General features: G+C 43.5%; 1 protein-coding gene across 4 annotated transcripts in view; it reads right to left on the bottom strand.

Annotated features, from left to right (window-relative positions):
* The window catches only part of LOC117360706, a 205,139-nt gene that overhangs the window by 92,987 nt on the left and 86,601 nt on the right, over positions 1–25,551 (bottom strand). For all 4 annotated transcript variants that reach the window (XM_033944957.1, XM_033944948.1, XM_033944971.1 and 1 more), the window contains one exon: positions 23,563–23,640. In XM_033944957.1, the coding sequence (XP_033800848.1) occupies positions 23,563–23,640 (78 nt within the window). The remainder of the gene's footprint in view (positions 1–23,562; positions 23,641–25,551) is intronic.

Genomic DNA, 25,551 nt, shown 5'->3' with positions numbered 1-25,551 from the left:
ATTGATACCTTCTGGTCTTTGAGAATAGAGGTAACCAAAATTTGACCCAATTCATCGGGAAACAGTCCCTGAATCAAAGAAAAAGTGGCTCATTTAAATAAATCTGCTTTAAAGGTAAATGAAGCGTTTTTCATTACAATCAGGGGACAATCATCCAGCAAACAGTTCGATTTAATATATTTATTAAACTGTTTTAAAAACTGTTGCCAGTCTGGGGCCTGGAAATGATCCCAGAACATATCAGCGCTTAAGCCATCTTCCAAGTAACTAAGGGCTCCTTTTATGAAGGTGCGCTAGCGTTTTTAGCGCACGCACTAGAGAATGACACGGTGGCGGTTACCCGCGGCTAGCCGCGTTTAGCCGCGGGTAACCCGCCCAAACGGTGACCAAAAAAAATGGTCACTGCAAGTTCGGGGACAAGGCAATTCACCGCCCCGTGGGGCAGTGAATGGTAGCACGGGGTGAACGAGCGGCAGCCCACTCTCTCCCGCCGGCCGGCCGACCATGCATCTCCCTCCCTCCCTTCTTTTCCCTTACCTTTTCTTGTAAAAACACGCGTTTTCTATATGGCTAGGAGCTGTATTACAGCCGGAGCCTTGAAGTCAAGTCGCGTTGCACACTGGAAAAAGTCTCCTCTGACGCAACTTCCTGTTTCCGGTTGCATCGGAGGAGACTTTTCTAGCTGGCAACCCGACGCGACTTCAAGGCTCCGGCTGTAATACAGCTCCTAGCCTTATAGAAAATGCGCATTTTAACAAGAAACGATAAGGGAAAAGAAGGGAGGGAGGGAAATGCACGGCTGGCCGGTGGGAGGGAGCTGCTGGACCACGTGAAGGGTGCTGAGGGTGGGGGAATGGAGAGGAGAAGACGCTGAAGACAAGGATGGGGCCGGGGCGGTGAAAGAGACAACGGGGCGGTGACGGGGACGGGGCGGTGAAAGGGACAGCGGGGACGGGGCGGTGCAGAGGATGGTGGTCCGGGGACGGGGCGGTGACGGGGACATAATTTTTCCCCGTGTCATTCTCTAGCACGCACCGATTTGCGTGCGCTAGCTGAAACACTACCACCTGCTCAAGAGGAGGCAGTAGCGGCTAACGCGCGTGGCATTTTAGCCCGTGCTATTCTGTGCGTTAAGGCCTTAACGCACCTTCGTAAAAGGAGCCCTAAGTTGTGGGACAACATAGTTATAAGTAGGAGATTGTAAAGTTGCTCTCAAGTCCAAGATTTTATTGTTAAAGAACTCCGCAAGAGTATCAGAAGACGGCGGGCATTCTTTGTCTGTTTTTAAGACCAGTGTAGTATTGGTTAGCTTGTTAACCAGTTTAAACAATTCTCTGCTGTTTATCTTAGATGAGCCTATTTTCTGTGCATAATGTGTTTCTTTAAGCAACAGTGTATAATTCTTTAATTTAAGTCTCCAAATTACCTTGTCCTCCTCCTTATTTGATTTCAACCAAATCCTTTCCAGTCTTCTTAATTACTGTTAAAAACTAAATAATCACTTCAGGTGAATCAATTTGTTTCCCCCCAAAATCGGACAATTTCCTAAAGGAAGTCCATAGACTATTACTGAGAAAGACAGATATGGCCACTGCTTGCCCTGGATCGTTAGAATGGAATGTTGCTACTCTTTTTGGGTTTTGGCCAGGTACTAATGACCTGGATTGGCCACCGTGAGAATGAGCTACTGGGCTTGATGGACCTTTGGTCTGACCCAGTAAGGCTATTCTTATGTTCTTATGGACCTTGATTGGGAAGTCAATGTGGAAGGGAATTTTCAATATGATGCCCAAGACTGATTTGGAATGTTTTGCTGAAAACGTCCAAATATTTAGTGGTGAACACAGGGATTTTTGAACCAGAAAAATGATTTAGATGTTTTTCCTCCCAAATTTTCTGTTTTGAAAATGAGCCCCATAGTGTCTGATTCGTACTATTTTATAAAGACACATGTAGGGGCATTTTTTAGAGAACTTCCAATTCAGAATAGGGATGTCCATGTCAGAACATCCGAAATGAACGTCCATTTCACATGTATTTTTCAATAGGAAACATGTCATGATTTCCTGTTCAAAACTACGCAAGATGTGCATCCATGTGCTGGAGATATCTAGCATGAACATCAGTTTTACAAAATGGAAGTTCCAAATTATGAACAGCAGTTAATAAGGGAAATGGTTATCTATATGGCAGCATTCTTAGAGTGTGGCCACACAGGTATCTTGACAGAGCTCAGGGGCAGCCTAGTAGTTATTGTAGTGGATTGAAACCTAAGAATTGCCACTGTTGGGTCAGACCAGTAGTCCATCATGCCGAGCAGACTGCTCACGCGGCGGCCCTCTGGTCAAAGACCAGCGCCCTGAGACTAGCCCTACCTGCATGCGTTCTGGTTCAGCAGGAACTTGTCTAACTTTGTCTTGAATCCCTGGAGGGTGTTTTCTCCTATTACAGACTCCGGAAGAGCGTTCCAGTTTTCTACCACTCTCTGGGTGAAGAAGAACTTCCTTACGTTCGTACGGAATCTATCCCCTTTCAATTTTAGAAAGTTCCCTCTCGTTCTCCCTACCTTGGAGAGGGTGAATAACCTGTCTTTATCTACTAAGTCTATTTCCTTCAGTACCTTGAATGTTTCGATCATGTCCCCTCTCAATCTCCTCTGTTCGAGGGAGAAGAGGCTGAGTTTCTCTAATCTTTCGCTGTAAGGCAACTCCTCCAGCCTCTTAACCATCTTAGTTGCTCTTCTCTGGACCCTTTCGAGTAGTACCGTGTTCTTCTTCATGTACAGTGACCAGTGCTGGACGCAGTACTCCAGGTGAGGGTGCACCATTGTCCGGTACAGCAGCATGATAACCTTCTCCGACCTGTTCATGATCCCCTTCTTTATCATTCCTAGCATTCTGTTCACCCTTTTTGCCGCTGCCGCACATTGCGTGGATGGCTTCATCGACTTATCGATCAGAACGCCCAAGTCTCTTTCCTGGGAGGTCTCTTCAAGTACCGCCCCAGACATCCTGTATTCGTGCATGAGATTTTTGTTACCAACATGCATCACTTTACACTTATCCATGTTGAACCTCATCTGCCATATCGATGCCCATTCCTAGAGCCTGATTATGTCATGTTGCAGATCTTCACAATCCCCCTGTGTCTTCACTACGCTGAATAACTTCGTATCGTCTGCAAATTTAATCACCTCATTCGTCGTACCTATGTTCAAATCATTTATAAAGATGTTGAAGAGCACGGGTCCAAGCACCGAGTCCTGCGGCACTCTTCTAGTGACGTTCTTCCAGTCCGAGTATTGTCCATTTACCCCCACTCTCTGTTTCCTATGCTCCAGCCAGTTTTTAATCCATGTGAGTATTTCACCCTCGATTCCATGGCTCGCAGTTTTCCAAAGTAGTCATTCATGCAGAACCTTGTTAAACGCCTTCTGAAAATCCAGATATACTATGTCGACCGGGTCGCCCTTGTCAATCTGCCTGTTTACTCCCTCGAAGAAGTGCAGCAAGTTCGTCAAACAAGATCTGTCTTTGCTGAAACCGTGCTGGCTGGTTCTCATCAGACCGTGTCCGTTAAGGTGATCAATGATGCAGTCCTTTATCAGCGCATCTACCATCTTTCCCAGTACCGAGGTCTGACTCACCGGTCTGTAGTTTCCCGGTTCTCCCCTCGAACCTTTTTTGAAGATTGGCATAACATTTGCCACCTTCCAGTCCACCGGAATCTTTCCCGATTTGATCGACAGATTGGCTATTAGCTGAAGCAGTTCAGCTATAGTCCCTTTCAGTTCCCTGATGAACCTCGGATGGATACCATCCGGTCCCGGGGATTTATCGCTCTTAAGCCTATCAATCTGCCTGCATACCTCTTCTAGACTGACCGTTAACCCCGTCAGTTTCCCTTTTTCGCTTCCAGCATATAGCCTGATGGGTTCCGGTATGTTGTGTATATCCTCTTCGGTAAATACAGATGCAAAAAATGTGTTCAGTTTGTTGGCGATTGCTTTGTCTTCCTTTAGCGCTCCCTTTTGTCCTTGGTCATCCAGCGGTCCCACCGCTTCCTTCACAGGTCGTTTCCCCTTAATATATCGAAAGAACGGCTTGAAGTTTTTTGCCTACTTGGTTATTTTCTCCTCGTAGTCTCTTTTGGCCCCTTTTACTGCTTTATGGCACCTGCGTTGATGTTGATTGTGCTTTTTCCAGTTTTCATCCATTTTTGACCTTTTCCATTCCTTAAACGAAGTCTTCTTGTCTCTGATCGCTTCCTTCACTGCTACAGTGAGCCAAGCCGGTTCTTTGTTCTTTTTCCTCTTGGATCCCTTGTTGATACGCAGTATATATAGATTTTGCGCCTCAGTGAGCGTGTCCTTAAAGAGGGACCATGCTTGCTCTAGTGTTTTTACAGTGTTTATCCTCTTCTTAATCTTCTTCCCCACCATGAGTCTCATCCCTTCGTAATTCCCTTTTTGGAAGTTCAGTGCCGTGGCCATTGTTCTGGACAGATGTTTCGCCCTCTGCGTCCAGGTTGAAGCGGATTATGTTGTGATCGCTGTTTCCCAGCGTCCCTTCTACTTCTACACCTTGCGCCGGTCCTCGCAATCCATTTAGAATTAAGTCCAGAATTGCATTTCCTCTTGTATTTTCCTTGACAAGTTGTTCCATAAAAATGCCTGCTGTACGTGAATGTACACCATTTCAATAGCCTTCAGATTTGCAGGTGCCATATATTTAGGATACAGTAGGTATTTTTTGGTTCTTAGAGGGTACCAAACTTATAAAAAGAAAACAAAATAAAAGAGTTAATGAGATTTGATCCTGGGTTCTTCAGTTTCTGGTTCACTGCACTAACCACTACTAGGCTATACCTCAGCTCTGTATGTTACTCTGATCAGATTGTCCTTAATATCTGAATCTCTCAGGGCTTGGCATTCATTTCCAATTTTACTTTCGGGGAAGAGGGAGTGAGACAGCAACCACTGGGGGACTAGGGAGGAATCATGCCTTAATCCTTCCAGTGGCTAGCTGCTCATTCAAAGAACCTTTTTGCACCCTAGATGTGATTGGAACAGGTCTAAGGATGCCTTTCTTTTTAGACTTGTATGCTTCCTTCCCTTAGTTAATTGCTGTTGGATGTCCTGATTTTAGACCCTCCCTAGTCCCACCCAAAACGCTTCCCCTCACTATTTGGATTTACGGTCTTTGTAAAATCAGCATTTGGACATTTCAAGAACATGGATGTCCATTTTGGTATTTTGAAATGTCCATATGCTTTGAAAATAAGCACCATAGGCACTTGTGTGCTTTTAAAAATTACCCCTGAAAATCTACAGAAATTGTTGCTATATTAAAGCAGGTACTCACTTCTCCCGTCAAATCCGCAGTTTCAGTATCCACGGATTCGGTTATTTACAATTTCTTTTACAAACAACCTATCTTCATTTTTTGGCTATTTTTAAGCTGTCCATTCTCCGGAACTTTAGCTGGTGGTCTAGTGGTGAAGCGGGGCAGGAGCGATCTCCCTATGCTCCTGCCCCGTGCAGAGCCGTCATCAGAATGGCTGCTGGAAGTTCCCGTTGTAGTCTACAACGGGAACTTCCAGCAGCCATTCTGATGATGGCTCTGCACGGGGCAGGATCATAGGGAGATCGCTCCTGCCCCGCTTCACCGCTAGACCACCAGGTAAGGTTCCGGGTACGCAGGAGGGAGGCGGGGTGGGTCAGAGCCAGCCAAGAAGTTATTCACGATTTTTCACACTTCGCAGTCCAGCTCTGCACCTAACCCCCGTGAATACCGAGGGAGAAGTGTACATTCACTCTATCTTGGGAGCTGGTATAAATGTACATCCGTACATTTGAGCATATGTATTTTTTTAAAAAAATCTCATGTGCAAATTATGACGCTACCCAATCTGCACCTGGAAGCTGCCAACAAACATGCCAACTCCAGAACTGGGTACAGACACGCAGTGTCGCGCTAGTTACCCTTTAAAAGTAATTAATTACAGTTACTGGTAACGCAATTAGTTACAGTAACTACATTATTCATTTAGAAGAGTAATTGATTACTGATTGCTGTTACCTGCTTAGGGCTCCGTGCTAAATTGAGCTGGTGTTAGTTCTAGCCATGTAGTGTGGGTTTAGCACGTGCTAAAATGCTGCGTGCGCTAAAACCGCTAACGCAGCTTAGTAAAAGGATCCCTTAAAGTAGCAAATTGCTTTTCCTTTACTGATACCATATCCAAGAATATTTATGGTAAAAGCCTTATGATATGTGAAGAGGGGGGAAAGTGTGGCGCAGTGGTTAAAGCTATAGCCTCAGCACCCTGGGGTTGTGGGTTCAAACCCACGCTGCTCCTTGTGACCCTGGGCAAGTCTCTTGATTCCCCCCATTGCCCCAGGTGCATTACATAGATTGTGAGCCCACCAGGACAGACATGGAAAAATGCTTGAGTACCTGAATAATCTCATGTAAACCGTTCTGAGCTCTCCTGGGAGAACGGTATAGAAAATTGAATGAATGAAATATCCATCTGATACACAACCCCAGTGTGAACCTCAAGTAACTTCATGTCATGTCATGTCTTGATGCTTATTTCTAGGAGGTTTGAGCAACTCATGCCAACCACATCCTCTAACAAGTCATGTCATGTGCTATTTACTATTCAAAAGTAATTAATTACAATTACTGGGATAGTGAGACAGTAGTTAACCACTACTGTACATTGATCACTGCAAGAAAGTAATTAACTACAGTAACTAATTACTAGCAACTCGATATTGCTCAGCACTGCAAGTATGTGCCTTCTTGTCATCGTGTGCAGTTTTATAGACAGGGTACTTTTATAAGTGGTGATTTATGCACAAGTGGAGAGGTGTCTAAGTCCAACTTTTGATGTATCCTGCAAGACATCCAAATATCAGGGCGGGGAAACATCCATTTTCAAAACCGCTAGCTGTCCAAATAAGTCATTTTCTAAAAAAAAAAAAAATGACTTATTTGGACGTCTTGGCCTTTAGGACGTTTAACTTTTTTTGGGGCCATTTTCGAATACAAAAATGTCTGTGTTCAAAACATCCTAATCCAGACCATTTGCACATGGTAAGGGCCAGCATAGTAATGGATTGGTCTCATAGACATCCCAACAGAGCAGTGGGGTACCTTAGAGGGCACTGTTGTGAACAACCTTCGTCGGTTACACCTATTCGTCCTGCTTTAAACCTTTTTACCCACTCATAAACCTTTTGTTGATTCATGGTGAATTTCCACAGGTTTCACTCCCTCTGCCCAAAGAAAGTACACTACTGCATGTTGTTCTTCAATGATACAGTCTTGAAATAAGAGTGTCCATGTTTCTGACCTCGTGGCTGTCACGTGACTACAAGCGATTTTGAGCCATTCAGGGCCTTCGGCCCCTTCCAAAGTATCTTTGGATACATTGGGAGGGGCTGAAGGCCCTGATTGGCTGAAAATGGCGATTTTCAGCCAATCAGGGCCTTTGGCCCCTCCCAGTGCTTCCCAAGATGCATTGGGAGGGGAAGTCCCATCATTGCAGCATGTGGCCCTGTTGGCATGAGGGAGTTTTCTCTTCCAAAATACCGGAGGGGGGGGGGTGGAGATGTCGGGGGATGTACAGGATATCAGGGGGATGTCTGGATATGAGGGGAGATGTGGGGGATATCATGGGGATGTGGGGGATATCAGGGTGTAGGGCTCCATGGCTCAGCTGATTCTGGCAGCGGAAATCCCTATCAGCTGAGCTGCAAGTAATCTTCCAAAACCAGTTCAGCTGATGGGGATTCCTTCTGCCAAGATCAGACAAGGTAGTTGGTGGGTACATCTACAAAACTTGCTTTTGTATGTTTTTCGCGCAGACGTTTTTATTTTTGAAAATGGGCAAAAAAAAGGTAGATGTCACAAGGACCAAAACTTATACCTTGCTCATTTTCAAAAATAAAAAGATAGACATTTGGCAGCTTTGAGAATGGACATTTTTCCTGCTGGGTTTGTGGATGTTTTACATAAAACGTCCAACCTCAGACTTAGGGCTCCTTTTACGAAGGTGTGCTAGCGTTTTTAGTGCACGCACCGGATTAGTGCGCGCTAGCCAAAAAACTACTGCCTGCTCAAGAGGAGGCGGTAGCGGCTAGCGCGAGCTATTCCGCGCGTTAAGGCCCTAACGCACCTTCGTAAAAGGAGCCCTTAGGCACATTTTTTATTATGCTCCTCCACGTAAACAGTGCTTTTTAATTGAGCCTGGGTGCCTACCGGCACCTAAAAAGTCTGTGCCATTTAGAGAATCCAGGCCTTAAGGTTCTTATATTGGTAGCACACCGATTATAAAGAGAAAACATCTGTGTTCTACTTTCTCCTATTATTGTTGCCAGAACACTTAACTGTCTCAAGTCTGATAAACTACCCTTATGAAACTGAAAATAACTCGTAGCAATAACGATCTGCCCTTCTCAATGCCTTGCACCTCAAATTACAACTCTAGTGCTCAGCAGCCTCCATAAAACTTCAAGCATGCTATGATCAGCCACTGATGTACCGTACCAAACACCAGCTTAACTTTGTTTTGTCAATACTGCGTTACTAAGAAAACGGTAAAGCTTTCAAGAAGATATACAACACAGGAAAGTAGAAAGTGTCTGAGCACACTACTGAAAAGTCACATTTATAAAGACTAGAATGTCAGCTCCTACTGTGCAAGAAAAATTTAATAATGTCTAAACCAAGAGGAAATGCTGTGCTCGGGTATCAAGGGATTTATTCGGTTCTTTACAATCTAAAGGGGCCCCGACATTCAAGGAAAAGCAAATTTTAGAATTCAAGAGGTAGTGAGAAGGGTGGATAATAAAAACACTGCAATACTTAGTGAAGCTCTTTCTGAGGACATATCTAAGTCTCGGTGCACGGCACCTGGGAATTCTTTCACACTGCAATTCTAGACTTCATTCTTTATTACACTTTTAGTTAGTCCTTCCAAAGTGCCCTTGATGTGGTTTGAGATTTTTTTTTTTTTTCTCCAAACACCTCATATTGGGGACTGTAGGGGTGTTTCCATATTTGCACCTGAAGGTTAGGCCTCTCTGAGAATCAAAGCCTGAACCATTGTCTGCAAGAAATCTTTCTGAACCAATGTCTGCAAGAAACTTTCCAGCATGCATTTTGCAAGAAGAAAGAAGTACACAGCTTTGCTGTTTCTGCCTGATGCATATTAAGGTGCACTAACTGATTTAGCACGTGCTAAAGATTAGCGCATGCTAAATGCTAAGATGCCCATAGGAATATAATGGAGGTCAGCATTTAGCGCGCACTAAATCAGTTAGCGCGCCTTAATAAAAGGACCCCAATGTCACTTTTTTATTACTCTTTCCAACCCAATGGCAGTTGGGAATAATTATACAAAAAAGAATCAAGAATGACTGTCTGTCTTTCTGGGGAAAATAACTCTCTGAAAATTTAACTGAATGGGATAGAACTTTGTAAGTGGGGAAAATGGTTAAAAGATACACAGGTCCCGATATTCAGAGTGATTTAAGTGGGCCGGAGAAGCTCCAGCCTGTTAAATTGCTTTGAGCTGCCAAACCGCCGATATTCAGGGGCACTAAATCAGGCAGTATCACTGAATATTGTCTCCGACTGCTCACCATAAAAGTGGACAGATCAGGGGTCGTGCAAAGAGCGGCACTAGGATGGTCCCAGGGTTATGCAGGAGCTAACAGTATTCAGTACTGGCACTCGCATCGCTCAGCAGTCTAATCCCCCCAAATCTACCCCACCCGGTAAATTGCCCCTCTCCAAAACTATGCCACCATCTCTAGCTACTTCCTCCCCTCCAGACCCAACAAATGAGATACATATATATAAATATGTACACAGAGATTACAAATAATGTTATAGCTACAATATACTCTAGTTTGTTATATATATATATATATATATATATATTGTTACAAGCCCATTACTAATATTACATTACATTAGTGACTTCTATTCCGCCTGTACCTTGCAGTTCTAAGCGGATTACAGTAGAAGATAGCTGGACATTTCCAGGAAGTTACAATTTAGGGTCGGTTACATATTAGAGACATTGGTGAGAGATAGAAGGAAGGATGGAGAATTGATGTATACTTGTAGGGAAGATGCAGTTTGGGGTTGGTTAATTGATAGAGTCATTGAGGAGATATTAGTAGAGGGGTAGGAGGTCAGCTGGAAATTTGCAAGGAGGAGGGAAGATGCGGGGGGGGGGGGGGGGTAAGAAGGCTGTATAGATTTTTTGAATAGCAGGGTTTTGATTTCTTTTCGAAATGATTTAAAGTCACTTGTAGTTGTCAGCAGGTTGGAAATGGAGGGGTCCAGCTTCACTGCTTGCGTCGCTAGGAGGCTGTCGTACATCTTCTTACGCTGTGTTCCCTTGAGTGGTGGATAGGAGAATGGGGTCTGAGTTCTTCTTAGTCTGGATGTGCGGTTACGGTTTAGACGGTTGTTTAGGTAGGTGGGTGCAGTTTCGTTTATTGCTTTGAATAGTAGACAGTAAAATTTGAATTGGATTCGAGCTCGTATCGGTATGAGTCTAGGTAGGCATTGGTGATGTGGTCAAATATTGCCTTGTGCCACTTAAAACAGCTAAGCACATGGACCTAAAGTCCACCAGAGCTGATCGGTGCAGCACTGAAGTCCCTGAGCTAGAGTTAGACTCCTACCCTGAGTCACAGGTAGAGCAAGGGACTGGGCAGGATTCTGTGCCACCTAAGAATAGAACCTCTGGTAAACAGCAATTGAAAGCACCTAGGAAACAGGGACTGACCTCTTTAAGTCCTAGCATAATGAAATTCCTGGCTAAGTAGGGGAAGAGCTCAGTTTCAGCCCTCTCCCATGCAGAGTTGGGCGGGCCCCTGCACACATAGGCAGGCTAAAGACTGGGAGCTTCACTCAGAGAGGGAGCAGGCTGAGGAAGCACTCTCTTTTGTAAGCTTTTGAAGCAGCACAGCCGGAGGACATTGATATGGTGGAGTGTGATGAATCCTTGCTGCCAGACCAGGGGAATTTGTAGGGTTACCATATGGCTCCAGAAAAAGGAGGACGAATTGAGACATCCGGGCTTTACTTCTATGAACAACAATGGAAGTAAAACCCGGATGTCTCAATTCGTCCTCCTTTTTCTGGAGCCATATGGTAATCCTAGGAATTTGCCTGAACTAGTTGAGGTTATGGACACTTTTGAGCAGCCTGAGTTAGAAGCCATGGAAGCGAGTTGACTTTTTTTTTTTTTAGTTTTTCTTTTCTGCTGTGCTGGAAAGTGCAGAGCATTTGTTGGAGGCGGTCCAGAGGAGGGCGACGAAAATGAAAGGAGGCTTGCGCCAGAAGACGTATGAGGAGAGACTGGAAGACCTGAATATGTATACCCTAGAGGAAAGGAGAGACAGGGGAGATATGATTCAGACGTTCAAATAATTGAAGTGTATTAACGTAGAACAAAATCTTTTTCAGAGAAAGGAAAATGGTAAAACCAGAGGACATAATTTGAGGTTGAGGGGTGGTAGATTCAAAGGCAATGTTAGGAAATTCTACTTTACGGAGAGGGTGGTGGATGCCTGGAATGCGCTCTCGAGAGAGGTGGTGGAGAGTAAAATTGGACTGAGTTCAAAGAAGTGTGGGATGAACACAAAGGATCTAGAATCAGAAAATAAGATTAAATATTGAACTAAGGCCAGTACTGGGCAGACTTGCACGGTCTGTGTCTGTATATGGCCGTTGGTGGAGGATGGGCTGGGGAGGGCTTCAATGGCTGGGAGGGTGTAGATGGGCTGGAGTAAGTCTTAACAGAGATTTCGGCAGTTGGAACCCAAGCACAGTATAGGGTAAAGCTTTGGATTCTTACCCAGAAATAGCTAAGAAGAAAAAATTAAAAAAATTAAATTGAATCAGGTTGGGCAGGCTGGATGGAACATTCAGGTCTTTATCTGCCATCATCTACTATGTTACTATGTATTGGCTTCATTACATGTCCAGGAGCTGTGGGAAGTTTGCATGGTATTGAGGCAAACTAGGAGGCGTGCCTCAGGAACTTTGAAGCTTGAGTTTGGAAGTCTTTTTTTTTTTTTGAGGTATTTTTTTCTGTGTGTTGTGGAAGTGAAAACAGTGCCTGCAAGTTTTGCTAGGCTGGAATAGTGTAAATCCTGAATCAGGGCAATCAAGAGAGTGTTTGCTTTACTGTTTGGAAGTTTTTGTTTTTTCCTTCTTCCATGCAAGTCTCTCAGGAGGCAGATGAGAATTATGGGGAGAATTTATCAAACATCTAAGGCAGGGGTGCCCAAAAGGTCGATCACGATTGACAAGTCGATCGCAAAGGCCCATCCTGGGCTCCGCAATAGACTCGCGTTGCCTTTGAGTTCTCTCTGTTCCCCAATGCAACAGGCCAGCAGCAACTACGGAAGCGCTGGGCAAGCCAGCCTCCCCCCCCCCCTCAGACGTCAATTCTGACGTCAGAGAGGAAGTTCCGGGCCAGCCAATCGCTGCCTGGAACTCCCTCTCTGACGTCAGAATTGATGTCAGGGGAAGGCTATGGTGTCGGGAAACAGGGAGAACTCGATGGCAATGGCGGTGGTGATTTGTGGGCTTGTTTCCAGATGTTGGCTGTGGCTTGGGGGCCTGTTTCCAGATGACAGCCCCGGTGGTAGCTTGGGGATAAAAAAAAGGGAGAGAGAAAGATAGAGAGGCAGAACAGGGAGACAGAAAGACAGACAGGGAGACAAAAAGAAAGAAAGGGGGGCAGCGAGACAAAGAAAGAAAGGGGAGGGGGTAGGGCGTGAGGTAGAAAAAGGGGAAGGGAATAGAGTGTGTTGGGTGGCAGGGGGCAGGCAAAAAGAGAGAAGAAGAAAAAATTGGACTCATGGAAAGACAGAGATGTTGGTTGGGGAATGGAATGAGGTCTGGAGGAGACGAAACATGCAGGAGGCAGAAAGGAGGGAATAAATATTGTATGCACAGTCAGAAGAAGAAAGTGCAACCAGAGATTCATGAAATCATCAGACAACAAAGGTAGGAAAAATGATTTTATTTTAAATTTAGTGATCAAAATGTGTCCATTTTGATAATTTATATCTGCTGTCTATATTTTACATCATGGACCCCTTTTACTAAACCGCAGTAGTGGATTTTAGCGCAGGGAGTCTATGAGTGTCGAGAGCAACACAGGGCATTCAGCATAGCTCCCTGCGCTAAAAACTGCTATTGCAGTTTAGTAAAAAGGGAGAGGGTATATTTGTCTATTTTTGTATAGTTGTTACTGAGGTGACATTGCATATTTTAAAGTCATCTGCCTTGACCTCTTTGAAAAAAAACCCCTGAATATAAATGATAATTAACATTTTCTCTGCATATAGTGTGCTTTGTGATTTTTAAAATTTTATTGTTGGTAGATCATTTTGACTCGGTCATTTTAAAAGTAGCTCGCAAGCCAAAAAAGTGTGGGCAGCTCTGATCTAAGGTGTGGGATTGTGGAGAGCTTTTGGAAGCTGCTGATACTTAGATGGATTCTCCCTCCACCAGCTCCCAGGAGTAGATGGCCAGCTGGGATTAATGCTGACAATGAACATTATGAGAGACATGTGTTTTGGAACTATAAAATATAAAGCCCTGAAGATTATTTTTGCTTTGTTTTTCTGATTGATGCTTCTTCCCTGGTAAAGTAACAGAACATAAGAACATAAGAACATAAGAACTGCCATCTCCGGATCAGACCCATGGTCCATCAAGTCCGGCGATCCGCACACGCGGAGGCCCAGTCAGGTATACACCTGATGTAGTTTTAGTCACCCATATCCCTCTATGCCTCTCATAAGGAGATGTGCATCTAATTTGCCTTTGAATCCCAGCACAGTGGATTCCTTGATAACCTCCTTTGGGAGAGCATTCCAGGCGTCTACCACTCGCTGCGTAAAACAGAACTTCCTGACATTTGTCCTGGACTTGTCCCCCCTTAGCTTCAAACCATGTCCTCTTGTCCGTGTCGTGTTGGACAATGTAAATAATTTATTTTCCTGCTCTATTTTATCGATGCCTTTCAGCATTTTGAACGTCTCGATCATGTCCCCTCGCAGCCTTCTCTTCTCAAGGGAGAACAGTCCTAGTTTCTTGAGTCGTTCCTCATATTCCAAGTTCTCCATACCTCTTATTAACTTCGTTGCTCGTCTCTGCACCCTCTCTAACAGTTTTATATCCTTCTTTAGGTTGGGAGACCAATGTTGGACACAGTATTCCAAGTGTGGTCTGACCATTGCTCTATAAAGCGGTATTATGACTTTCTCCGATCTACTCGTGATTCCTTTCTTTATCATGCCTAACATTCTGTTTGCTTTCTTAGCCGCTGCCGCGCATTGTGCCGACGGCTTCAGGGTCCTATCTATCAGTACACCCAGGTCCTTTTCTTGTTCGCTCTTACCCAGAGTTGCGCCTGACATTCTATACTCGTATTCCTTATTCTTACTACCTAAATGCATTACTTTGCATTTCTCCACGTTGAACTTCATCTGCCATTGATCTGCCCATTTCTCTAACTGATACAAGTCGCTCTGGAGTTCCTCGCTATCCTCCTGCGATCTGATTGCCCGGCATAGCTTTGTGTCGTCTGCAAACTTAATGATCTCACTGGATATTCCGTCTTCCAGGTCATTGATATAAATATTAAATAGGATCGGCCCAAGCACGGAGCCCTGGGGCACACCACTAGTCACTTTCTCCCAGTCTGAGAACTTTCCATTTATGCCCACTCTCTGCTTTCTGTTTTCCAACCATTTGCCTATCCACCTTTGTATATCTCCCTCTATTCCATGGCTTTGTAGTTTCCTGAGAAGCCTTTCATGTGGAACTTTGTCGAATGCTTTCTGGAAGTCCAAATATATTATGTCCACCGGCATTCCACTATCAATTTGCTTGTTCACGGTCTCGAAAAATTGAAGTAAATTCGTCAAACATGATTTCCCTTTCCTGAACCCATGTTGACTGGGTTTCATCAAGTCGTGTGTATCTAGGTGCCGGACTATGCTATCCTTGATCAGTGCTTCAACCATCTTTCCAGGGACAGACGTAAGACTCACAGGTCTGTAGTTGCCCGGTTCCCCTCTCGATCCTTTTTTGAAAATTGGCGTGACATTCGCTATCTTCCAGTCTTCTGGTATCTGTCCAGTTCTGATTGTCAGATTGGCAAGTTTCTGCAATAGCTCTCCGATTTCAACCTTCAATTCCTTTAAAACTCTCGGGTGAATTCCATCCGGTCCAGGGGATTTGTCACTTTTAAGTTTGTCGATCTGGTAGTATATCTGGTCCAACTCCACTTCAACTGTGGTGAGGCTGTCTTCTATTACTCCACTAAACACTTTCACTGCTTCTGGTATTTTAGCGGTATCCTCCTCCGTAAAGACGGACGCAAAGAAGGAATTTAGTTTGTCAGCAATTTGTTTATCTTCCTTGATGTACCCTTTCCTTCCCTGGTCGTCCAGGGGTCCCACCGCCTCTTTTGCGGGTTTTTTTCCCTTTCACGTATCTAAAGAAGGGTTTGAAGTTTTTGGCTTCTTGCGCTATTTTTTCCTCATAGTCCTTTTTGGCATCCCTCACCGCCTTGTGACATTTCTTTTGATCATCTTTATGTATTTTCCATGCTTCGGTTGTTTTCATGTGTTTCCATTTTTTGAAAGAGTCCTTCTTTTCTTTTATGGCTACCCTCACCTGTCTGGTAAGCCATGCCGGTTCTCCCTTACCTTTTGTTCTCCCCTCTTTGGAGAAGCGTGAACTATTTTGAGAATTTGCTAAAGAAAGGTCTAGCTGCGCAGGCTGCCTGAGTGTTTTGACCAGGCCTGATAAATAAGCCTTTAAGGCCCTGACAAGCCAGGGTTCTGAAACTGGAACTGTACAATATAAGTTTGTTTTGATTTCACCTTTCTGAGCGAAGTCCAGAATAAAATACCTTTTCCTTTTTGGGGACAATTAGCCACAGTGTCATTCTGATTGTTTTGCTAAAGAACTGGATGGTATCACTACTGCAGGGTATCCTCCCCCCCAGGGTCTCTCTCCCCCTCCCCCCCGTGGGTTTTGTCCGTTGTTACCGCCATTCCCTGTCAACAACCTGAGGATGGCTGTGCCACCATATACAGTATATTGTTGCTGTTGTTGTTGGTTTTCGTGTGAAACCTTTCTGAATTATAGTGCTTTCTGATTAGTTGCTATGTATACTGCTGCCTAGTAACTGTTGCCATGGGTATGGCTAAATTAACAACACAAAAGAAAGGCAAGGGAGATATCCTTTCAACCAAAGGCAAGTCTTGTGTAGACTTATCTCTGTTTGAAAGGACATCTACCATTGCCTTTCTTTCGTGTTGTTGATTCTCTAAGGCGAGGTTTTCTCTGTTTGCCTGTATGGCTAAATTAAGGCATTGGCAACATAAGAATAGCCATACTGGGTCAGACAAATGATTCATCTAGCCCAGTATCCTGTTTCCACACCGGCCAATCCAGGTCACAAGTACCTGGCAAAACCCCAAATAGAAGCAACATTCCATGCTACAACTCCCAGGGCAAGCAGTGGCTTCCCCCATGTCTATCTCAATAGCAGACTATGGACTTTTCCTCCAAGAACCTTTTCAAACCTTTTTTTAAACCCATCTACGTTAACTGCTCTTATTATATTCTCTGGCAATGTGTTCCAGAGCTTAACTATTCTCCGAGTGAAAAAAATATTTCCTTTTATTCGTTTTCAAAGTCTTTCCTTGTAACTTCATTGAGTGTCCCCTAGTCTTTGCGATTTTTGATAGAGTACGAAATCGATTCACTTGTACCTGTTCTACACCACTCAGGATTTTGTAAACTTCAATCATCTCTCTATGCAGCTGTCTCTTTTCCAAGCTGAAGAGCCCTAACCATTTTAGTCTTTCCTCACATGAGGAGTTCCGTCCCCTTTGTCATCTTGGTCGCTCATCTTTGAACCTTTTTGAATTATGCTACACTTCTCCCTCCATATTCGTGGTTTCGATTATTCACGGTTTTTAGCTTGCTGGCTCCTTCCCCCAAATTACATCAGCTTGCATAGAGAAATTGCTGATTCCAAGCGTTTACAGAGAAAATCGCTGATTCCTAGCACTTTGTTCACCGTGTTTTGCCTCTCCTTCAGTAACAGGCCAGGTCTCCCACCATGTTATTCGCGGTTTCACCATATTCACGATGGTTTTTAATAGAAAACAGCAAATAACATATAAAAAAGTTATTCGCAGTTTTTCAGTATTTGCGGTTTTGTTAATCCCCTATCACAGCGAATACGGAGGGATAAGTATATATCTTTTTTGAAATTCATCGACCAGAACTGAATGCATACTCAAAGCGAGGTAAATACACTATGGAGCAATTCAGAGGAATTATAATATTCTTATTCTTATTTACCATACCTTTTCTAATAATTCCTAGCATCCTGTTTGCTTTTTTGGCTACTGCCACACATTGGGTGGAAAGTATCAGTGCATTGTTTACATAGACACCTAGATCTTTTTCCTGTTACCAGATGCTGACCCCTAATGTGGACCCTAGCATCTGGTAACTATAATTTGGATTATTCTTCCCAATGTGTATCACTTTCCATTTGTTCGCCATTTGGATGTCCAGACTTCCAATTTCCTAAAGTCTTCCTGCTATTTTTCAGTCTGCAAGAGTTTTAACAACTTTGACCAATTTAGCGTTATCTGCAAATTTAATCACCTCACTTGTTCTGATTTCTAGATCATTTATAAATATGTTAAATAACACCAGTCCCAGTACAGACCCCTGTGGCACTCCACTATTCACCCTCCTACATTGAGAAAAATGGCCATTTAACCCTACCCTCTGGTTTCTATCCAATAACCAATTCCTAATCCAATAATCAAGAATATAACTAAGGTCCAAAATTTGGAGGGTAAGGGGGGGGGGCGCTTGTCAAATATGCTTAATAACAACTGTGGCTTTTTTTAGGATTCTACTATGGAGTGGAGGAGTATCCTAATGCTTAGAGCACTGAGCTGAGAACCAAGAGGAGCCCTTTTCAAATTCCACTGTGGTTTCTTGTGACCTTGAGCAAGTCACTTAAACCTGTGTTACTTCAGGTACAGTGAGCCTATTATGGACTGGGATATATCTACAGTACATATATGCAACATACTTTTGAAAAAGGCCTGACCTTAACTACCTTTTTTCAAATAATTTTTATTACATTCATGTCCAGATGATAAAACAATTGCTGTCATGTCTGGACATTTTTCAGTGTTTAGAAACTATCTGCAGATCTCCAATTCTCACAGACACAGAAGGAATTAAAACATATATAAATACACACATACATATTAACATGCGCACTCACACATGGATTACAGGGAGGGGCCTAAGGCTCTGATTGGCCCAGATGCATAAGGCCCCACCCATAGGAGGGGCCTTAAACAACCTGGGCCAATTAGAGCCTCAGGCCCCTCCCCGGTGCATCCCAGGAGGGGAAGGTCTGCCAGTTTGAAGAGGTGGGCCAGCTGGCTGGAGGGAGTAGACATCCCTCCAGCCAGCCATTTGAAAATAAGGTAAGGGGGAAAGGGCGGAGGTCATTGGAGACACGGGGAGGGGTTGTGTGGCAGTGGGAGAGATTGGGCATCTCTCCTGCTGCAGGGCGGGGTATGTCGGTTGGATGGGAGAGATTGGGCATCTCTCCCGCTGATGGGGAGGTGTGTCGGTTGGCGGCGGGAGAGACTGGGCATCTCTCCAGCTGCCAAAGGGGGCTATAATACACATACTTAAGAAGCGTGCTAAACCCAATAAAAAATAAAATAGATAGTTTATGATTCTTCATGTAATTTTTTATTTTGATTTTCATTAACCACAGTCAAAACACATGCCACAAGATGCACTTTTAACAGTGATGTCATTGTTCCGGCACCTCTGGACTAGTCACTGATTTTTGTTGCTGAAAGTCAACGCTGCTCTTGGAGAATAGCGCAGCAATTTTTAAGAATCCACCGGAGTGCTCATTGCATTATTGAAGAGCCCATTTGCATGGCAGTGTCAGAGACTGCTGGAAAGCTTGCTAAGAACATAAAGAATTGCCACTGCTGGGTCAGATCAGTGATCCATCACGCCCAGCAGTCTGCTCCTGCGGCAGCCCCCACTGCTCTAACTGGGACCAGCCCTACCTGCATATGCTCCGGTTCAATAGGAACTTGTCTAACTTTGTCTTGAATCCCTGGAGGGTGTTTTCCCCTATAACACCTCCAGAAGAGCATTCCAGTTTTCCACCACTCTCTGGGTGAAGAAGAACTTCCTTACGTTTGTACGGAATCTATCCCCTTTTAACTTTAGAGATTGCCATCTCGTTCTCCCTACCTTGGAGAGGGTGAACAACCTATCTTTATCTACTAAGTCTATTCTCTTCAATATCTTAAATGTTTCTATCATGTCCCCTCTGTGTCTCCTCTTTTCAAGGGAGAAGAGGCCAAGTTTCTCTAATCTTTCACTTTATGATGTCATCAAGCCTGAACCATTGTTTCAAGAATCTCTCTCTCTGCAAGCAACTTTCCAGCATGAATTTTGCAAGAAGTAAGAAGTACACAGCTTTGCTGTTTCTGCCTGATGCATTATGGGGATGTACCCGAATGTTGCTATTCAAGGGCATTCATCTGTGCTTTAATAATGGGACAGTGTGAATCTTGAAGAAATTATTCTGTTCTTATCTGTCTAACGGCCCTGGGTCTTCCAGCATATATGATACTTTATACAGAAAGGCTATTCATCAAGTTCTGTTTCTGGATTGGTCCGAGGAAGTCATCTGATGAGATTCAAGAAAAGAAAGGTGCTAATTAATTAATAATTAGTTAGTCTGTGATAAGGTCCGGGGAAGCTCAGATCTGCTCACAGATGTTCTAATTGTAAACTTTTTCTTTCAATAATTAGACCTGTAAGTTACCTCGTGTGATTCTCTGCCTAAGAGATAGAAATTCGGACATTTAAAAACTGTTCTGAATTTAGCACAGATAAACGGAACTTATTGCTGATGATTTATAGCCTCATCAAGGATTTTCAACACGTGTAACTTTTACAACGGTATTCCTGACGTCTTCCAGCTGACAAGAAGTTTTCTCTTCCACCTAATTGTGCCGGAGAGGCTAATTAAGGGTGAGCATACGGAAATTACTTTTATTAGCTTGGGAATTAGATAGGAATCATTTGTGATAAAGGTAAAGGGTTGAAAAGTTACCTGGGTGATAATATAATCATTTGTTAATCAGGGATTATTATTATAAGGAATAGTGTGTGTGTTTAACAAGAAGTTTTACTTAGTTGTCTAACCATTAGATTGTGACAATCATGTACTGAGTTTCATTTGTGTAATTAGATATTTTGAACAATACTTAGATTCTGCAGCTGGCTTGTGAATTATATTTTTCTATTTTCATAATAAAGATATTTCTCATTAGCCTGGGTTTTGTGTCGTATAATTAGACCATGATATTTGGACTTGAATAAGAGGTTATGGTTTTCTCTAGACCACTTAACAGAGACGTAACGTGTTTATAATACTGCTAAGTGAACCATAAATCCTTCTACAGTTACCGAATTGTATCATCTTACACTTATCCACGTTGAACCTCATTTGCCACGTCGCGGCCCATTTCTCGAGCGTGTTTATGTCACGTTGCAGATCTTCGCAGTCCTCCTGCATCTTCCCTACTCTGGATAACTTTGTATCGCCCGCAAATTTAATCACCTCACTCGTCGTACCAATTTCCAGATCGTTTATAAATATGTTGAAGAGCACCAGTTCAAGCACCGAACCCTGCGGCTCTCCTCTAGTGACTTTCTTCCAGTCCGAGTATTGTCCATTTACCCCAACTCTTTGTTTCCTATCCGCCAGCCAGTTTTGATAATCTGCCGCTAAAATACATGCAGGCTAAACCATCTGGAAACCAATTTAGCGACCACGACAAATTTAAGAAAAACTTAAAAACTTTTTTATTTCGTGATGCATTCTCTTCCATTTAATCTCTCTCTTCTTAATTTTCTTCTATCTAATTATTTTCTTCCACGAACATTCAATATATTTTTTCCCCATCCAACATGTTTTTTCCCAACCCCTCTTTCTCCTTTTTCTACCTACAATGTAACTTTACCCATCCATTTCCTCTCTCCTCACTGTCAAGTCCGTCTTGTTATTGTTTTTAATGTTCACTATATATTATTTAAATTACTTAATATTTTTTTTTCAATTGTTTCTACTCTTATCTGTCATTTTTAAATCTAATGTAAACCGTCCAGATATTTGCTTGATGGTCGGTATATTAAAATCTAATAAACTTGAAACTTGAACTTGAAACTTTTAAGAATCTGGGCCCAAGAGACTTATATTCAGCCTGCAGCAGTTTTTAAAATCCATGTGCATGTTTAACCCTGGCTATTCAATGCAAGTGACCTAGATATTATGCAGGTGCCAACTAATTTTCACAGCCAGCACTGCATACTGTACAGCTAACCAGGCAAAGATAGAACTACCTTTCTGCAGTTTTATTTGGCCATTTAGTTATGGATGGCATCCACATAATTGTTGGCTCCTCCCAGAGTGTACCCATGGAATACCCTGGTGCTACTCTGGCAAAGCCAATATTCAGCAGCACTGCTTGCTTAATTGTCACCGAATCTTGGCAGCCAGTCTGCTCAGTGTAATTTAAGCAGACAGGAGCCTCTCTTGCGTACTTAAACCACACTATTGTACACTGCCACTTGTACAAGGTATCACTAAGCCTATTTTTATTTATTACACTTCTATTCCGTGCTATCAATTTGCTTCTAGGTGGATTACAAAATAAACATACATAATCTAAAAATAATAAAACATGACATTTGGTAAAGAAATTGAAATGGAAGACAAGACAGTGCTAGCTAGCACCCTTTATAGTGTGTTAGGGGGAACTGCACTATATGTAGTAACTCACAAATTATTGATTTATTTAAATGCCACATGTGCAGCACAGAAACTGAAGATGTTCTGCTTCAATAATTGCAATAATGATAGGCTGTGGTAATAATGCAAGATATGTATTAGCAAGTGAATTCAAGGACTTTACATTAAAAATAAATGGTTTTAACCACCCTGCTAAGTTGTCTCATTTGCATTCCTGGGGAAGTTTAGAGATGAAGCAGAATTCTAAACATCCTGGTTGAAGGATTAGTCAAGTATAAAGAACAAACACAGAACTGCTAGAACTTATTTTCCTTCACTGAAATTCCATCAGACCTAATTGCCTTTGTTCCATATTCAAACACACCAGCCAAACAACTATAAACAGCTCTGTTTTATTTTTGTGAACTATTTTTCTACTATTTATTATTTCTATAGTCCTGAAAAGTGTACGCAGTAATGTATAATCAACACGCAATAGACGGTCCCTGTTCAGAAGAGCTTACAATCTAATTAGACAGACAGACAAGTTTAAACGGTATATAAATTTTTAAAATAAATAAATAAATACTAAGGGTTGGAGTTTCTTGCAGAGAGAATGATAGGATGGACAAAGGTAATTTTATGGTGAGTAGGAGTTAGGAATTGAAGGCAGAATCGAAAAAGTGGTAGGTCTTATTTTTTTCATTTACATGATCATCTCTCTGCCACCCCAATTCTTCCTTTCTCTCTCCCCCTCATATGCAACATCTTTCCTCCCCTTTCACCCATCCCCTTCTGCCTTCCCTCTGTAGCATATTTCTATCCCTCCCTTCCATGCTTCAGAACCCTTGAGCAGCCCCCGTCACTCAGTTGAACCCCCGCTGACGCTCCCATCCTTCCATCTCTTCCTCCTATCTGTACCTTGCTGACTGCGAGACCTACATGCCTCCCTCTAAAGAGCAGTGTTGTCAGCACTCTAAACAGGCTGCTTCACAGCCTTCTCCCGCCGGGACCTTCCGTGCGCCGTGTTACTGATGACATCATCAGTGAAGCGGAAGAGGGAATGCCCCGATGGAATAAGGCTATGAAACAGCCTGTTTAGAGTGCTGCCGACGCTGCTCTTTGGTGGTCCCGCGGTCGGAGGGTCAGCAGGGTTCAGACAGGAGGGAGAGATGCAAAGATGGGAGGGTCAGCGGGGGTTCGGCTGTGTGGCAGGGACGGGAGGGAAGTGCTGCTGCCGGTGAATCCAGGGACATTAGGGTTAGGCTTCCGGGGACTAGGGCTTACTTTTGGAATAGGGCTTATATTAAGACCTACCCTGAAAATCATGCTGGGGCTTATTTTGGGGGTAGGTCTTTTTTTCAGGGAAAACACAGCATAAATTTGGAGGCTGTGGTTGAACTAGTTGGTTTCTTCCATTGGTATGGTTTACCAACGTCACTGGTTGTGGGTAAAAGGTAAGAAAATCATTAGGCAGTTGGGACAGGAGAATCAATTCAGTATTAGTGCCAGCAAACATTTAGATGGAGCACTGCACCCCCCAAAAAAAAAAAATAAAAAATAAAAAGCCCACTCCAAACAATTCTTTTGCTTTGTTTTCAGTTTTTAATTACTTGTACTGACCTGTAATTTCTTTGTAAGGAGCAATGAACAAGAGATTCCAGTTTTTCTAGTGGCCATGAAGAAAATATTGGCAGTTTTCTGAAGAGATAAAAATAAAAACTTGTTAAATTTGCTTGATGATCACAATGCTTTTGATATGCAAGTGAGACAGTAGCCATTAGAGTCCAATGTTGTAGGAAAATGGAAGAGGCAGAATTATATCAAAGTGCAACAGCAGGAGTACTAGAATGTACAACAGAAGTCTGGCAACTAAAGAAAACTTTATTGGAGCAAAACATCAAAGGAAACCTATGAAACCATGTTTGGCAAACTGCCTATAAGAGGGAATAAGTCTTGGAATAGTTAGATAGATAGATAGATATTATGGAGGAGGAAGCACAGGAAGGAGGAAATATACAAAAGCAAGAAGGACAACTCTGGACGGTGAGGAGTAATGGCTCGTGGCCAGCAGGGGGTGATGTTTATGGGACGGTAATGGAATGGATGTCAGAACATGATAAGTGCAGTATTTTTGTGGAGTTTTTCTACAAAAGCGCCTGTTTTTTGTATGATTCTGGGTAATTCTAGTTAGATACAAGCATATGTGTCAGTTAGGGCCACGCCCAAATAGAAGCATACGAAAAACGGGTGAATAAAAATCTGAATAATATGTAACTAAAGCCAGAAAAACACACTATAGATTAATATAAGGGAAAGAATGGTGTTTTTTTTAATGTATTTTGCTGTTGGGTCAGATCAGAAAGGAAACCAAAGGAATCCATTTTGAGTTTTCTGTCTTTGCTATATCTGCTCATTTTGAGAAATCCATTTTGTGTGTCCAGGTCTTTGTTCTCAGCATCGTGGTGTTAATTAATACCACATGTGCTTGCTTTAGACTGGTAAAGAAAGATAACGTGTCCCAAACTGAATTAGATATAGTTTTGAATGAAAATTATGATTTATTGAATGGAAGCTTGGCCAAGCAAAGTATAAATGAACAAATATGACTGGAGTGGATGTGTGACTGTGTTGAACAAAAGCATAGGTTTTGAAAAAACATCTATATAATAAAACCGTAGGCGGCGCATGCGCAGTCTTATCATGCTTCCATGCTTAGCGTGCTTCCATGATCCGTATGTCCGTGGCCGCCAAGACTGCAGCATGCCCCGCGCTTACTACGGCCCCACGCGGCACTTCACTCCATTTTCGCCAGAGCGGTTTGCCCAGATAGGGGAAGCTGAACAGCTCACTCCCGCCTCTGCTCGACTTCCTGTTCACAACCCCCCCCCCAAACAACCGCATAGGAAAAACTCACTCCCTGCTCTCCTGCCACGGCGTTTGCTTCCTCTACTCGGCACGGCGCTTTACCCGGCAGACATTGAATAAAAGGTTGCCTCCCCCTGCCGCTCTGAATACCTGACCGCCTAACTTTAAACCCGCGGCTGCAGCTGCTTTGAAGACCTGGCCTGGCCGCCTAACTTTAAAACCACGAGCTAAACAGGTATGTAGTTCTTCCTTTCACCTGAACTCGCCTGCTCCCAGTGGGCCAAGAGAGAGGGGGGAGTGGCTGCCGTGGTGATCTGGCTGACTCCCTGGTGACAGGAGCCGCGGCGGCACCTTTAAAGTGAAAAAATAACTGTGGCAAGGGAGCCGGCCAACTGGCAGTTCAAGTTGGAGCTTCGGTCTGGCCTGCTCCCTGCCGTATTGTATTTTTTAGTTGAAAGAAGCGGCGGTGGCTCCTCTCACGATCCCCGCCTGGGTCAGACTTCCGACGCAGGTGGGGATCATGAGAGGAGCCACCGCCGCGTCTTTCAAATAAAAAAATACAATATGGCAAGGCGGGCAGGGAGCAGGCCAGACCAAAGCTCCAACTTGAACTGCCAGTTGGCCGGCTCCCTTGCCACAGTTATTTTTTCACTTTAAAGGTGCCGCCGCGGCTCCTGTCACCAGGGAGTCGGCCAGATCACCACGGCAGCCACTCCCCCCTCTCTCTTGGCCCACTGGGAGCAG

Source organism: Geotrypetes seraphini, chromosome 1 (assembly GCF_902459505.1).
Source record: "Geotrypetes seraphini chromosome 1, aGeoSer1.1, whole genome shotgun sequence".
Classification (NCBI taxonomy): Eukaryota; Metazoa; Chordata; class Amphibia; order Gymnophiona; family Dermophiidae; genus Geotrypetes; species Geotrypetes seraphini.
Note: the sequence above shows the minus strand (reverse complement) of the source record. Positions and strands in the feature narration are given on the sequence as shown.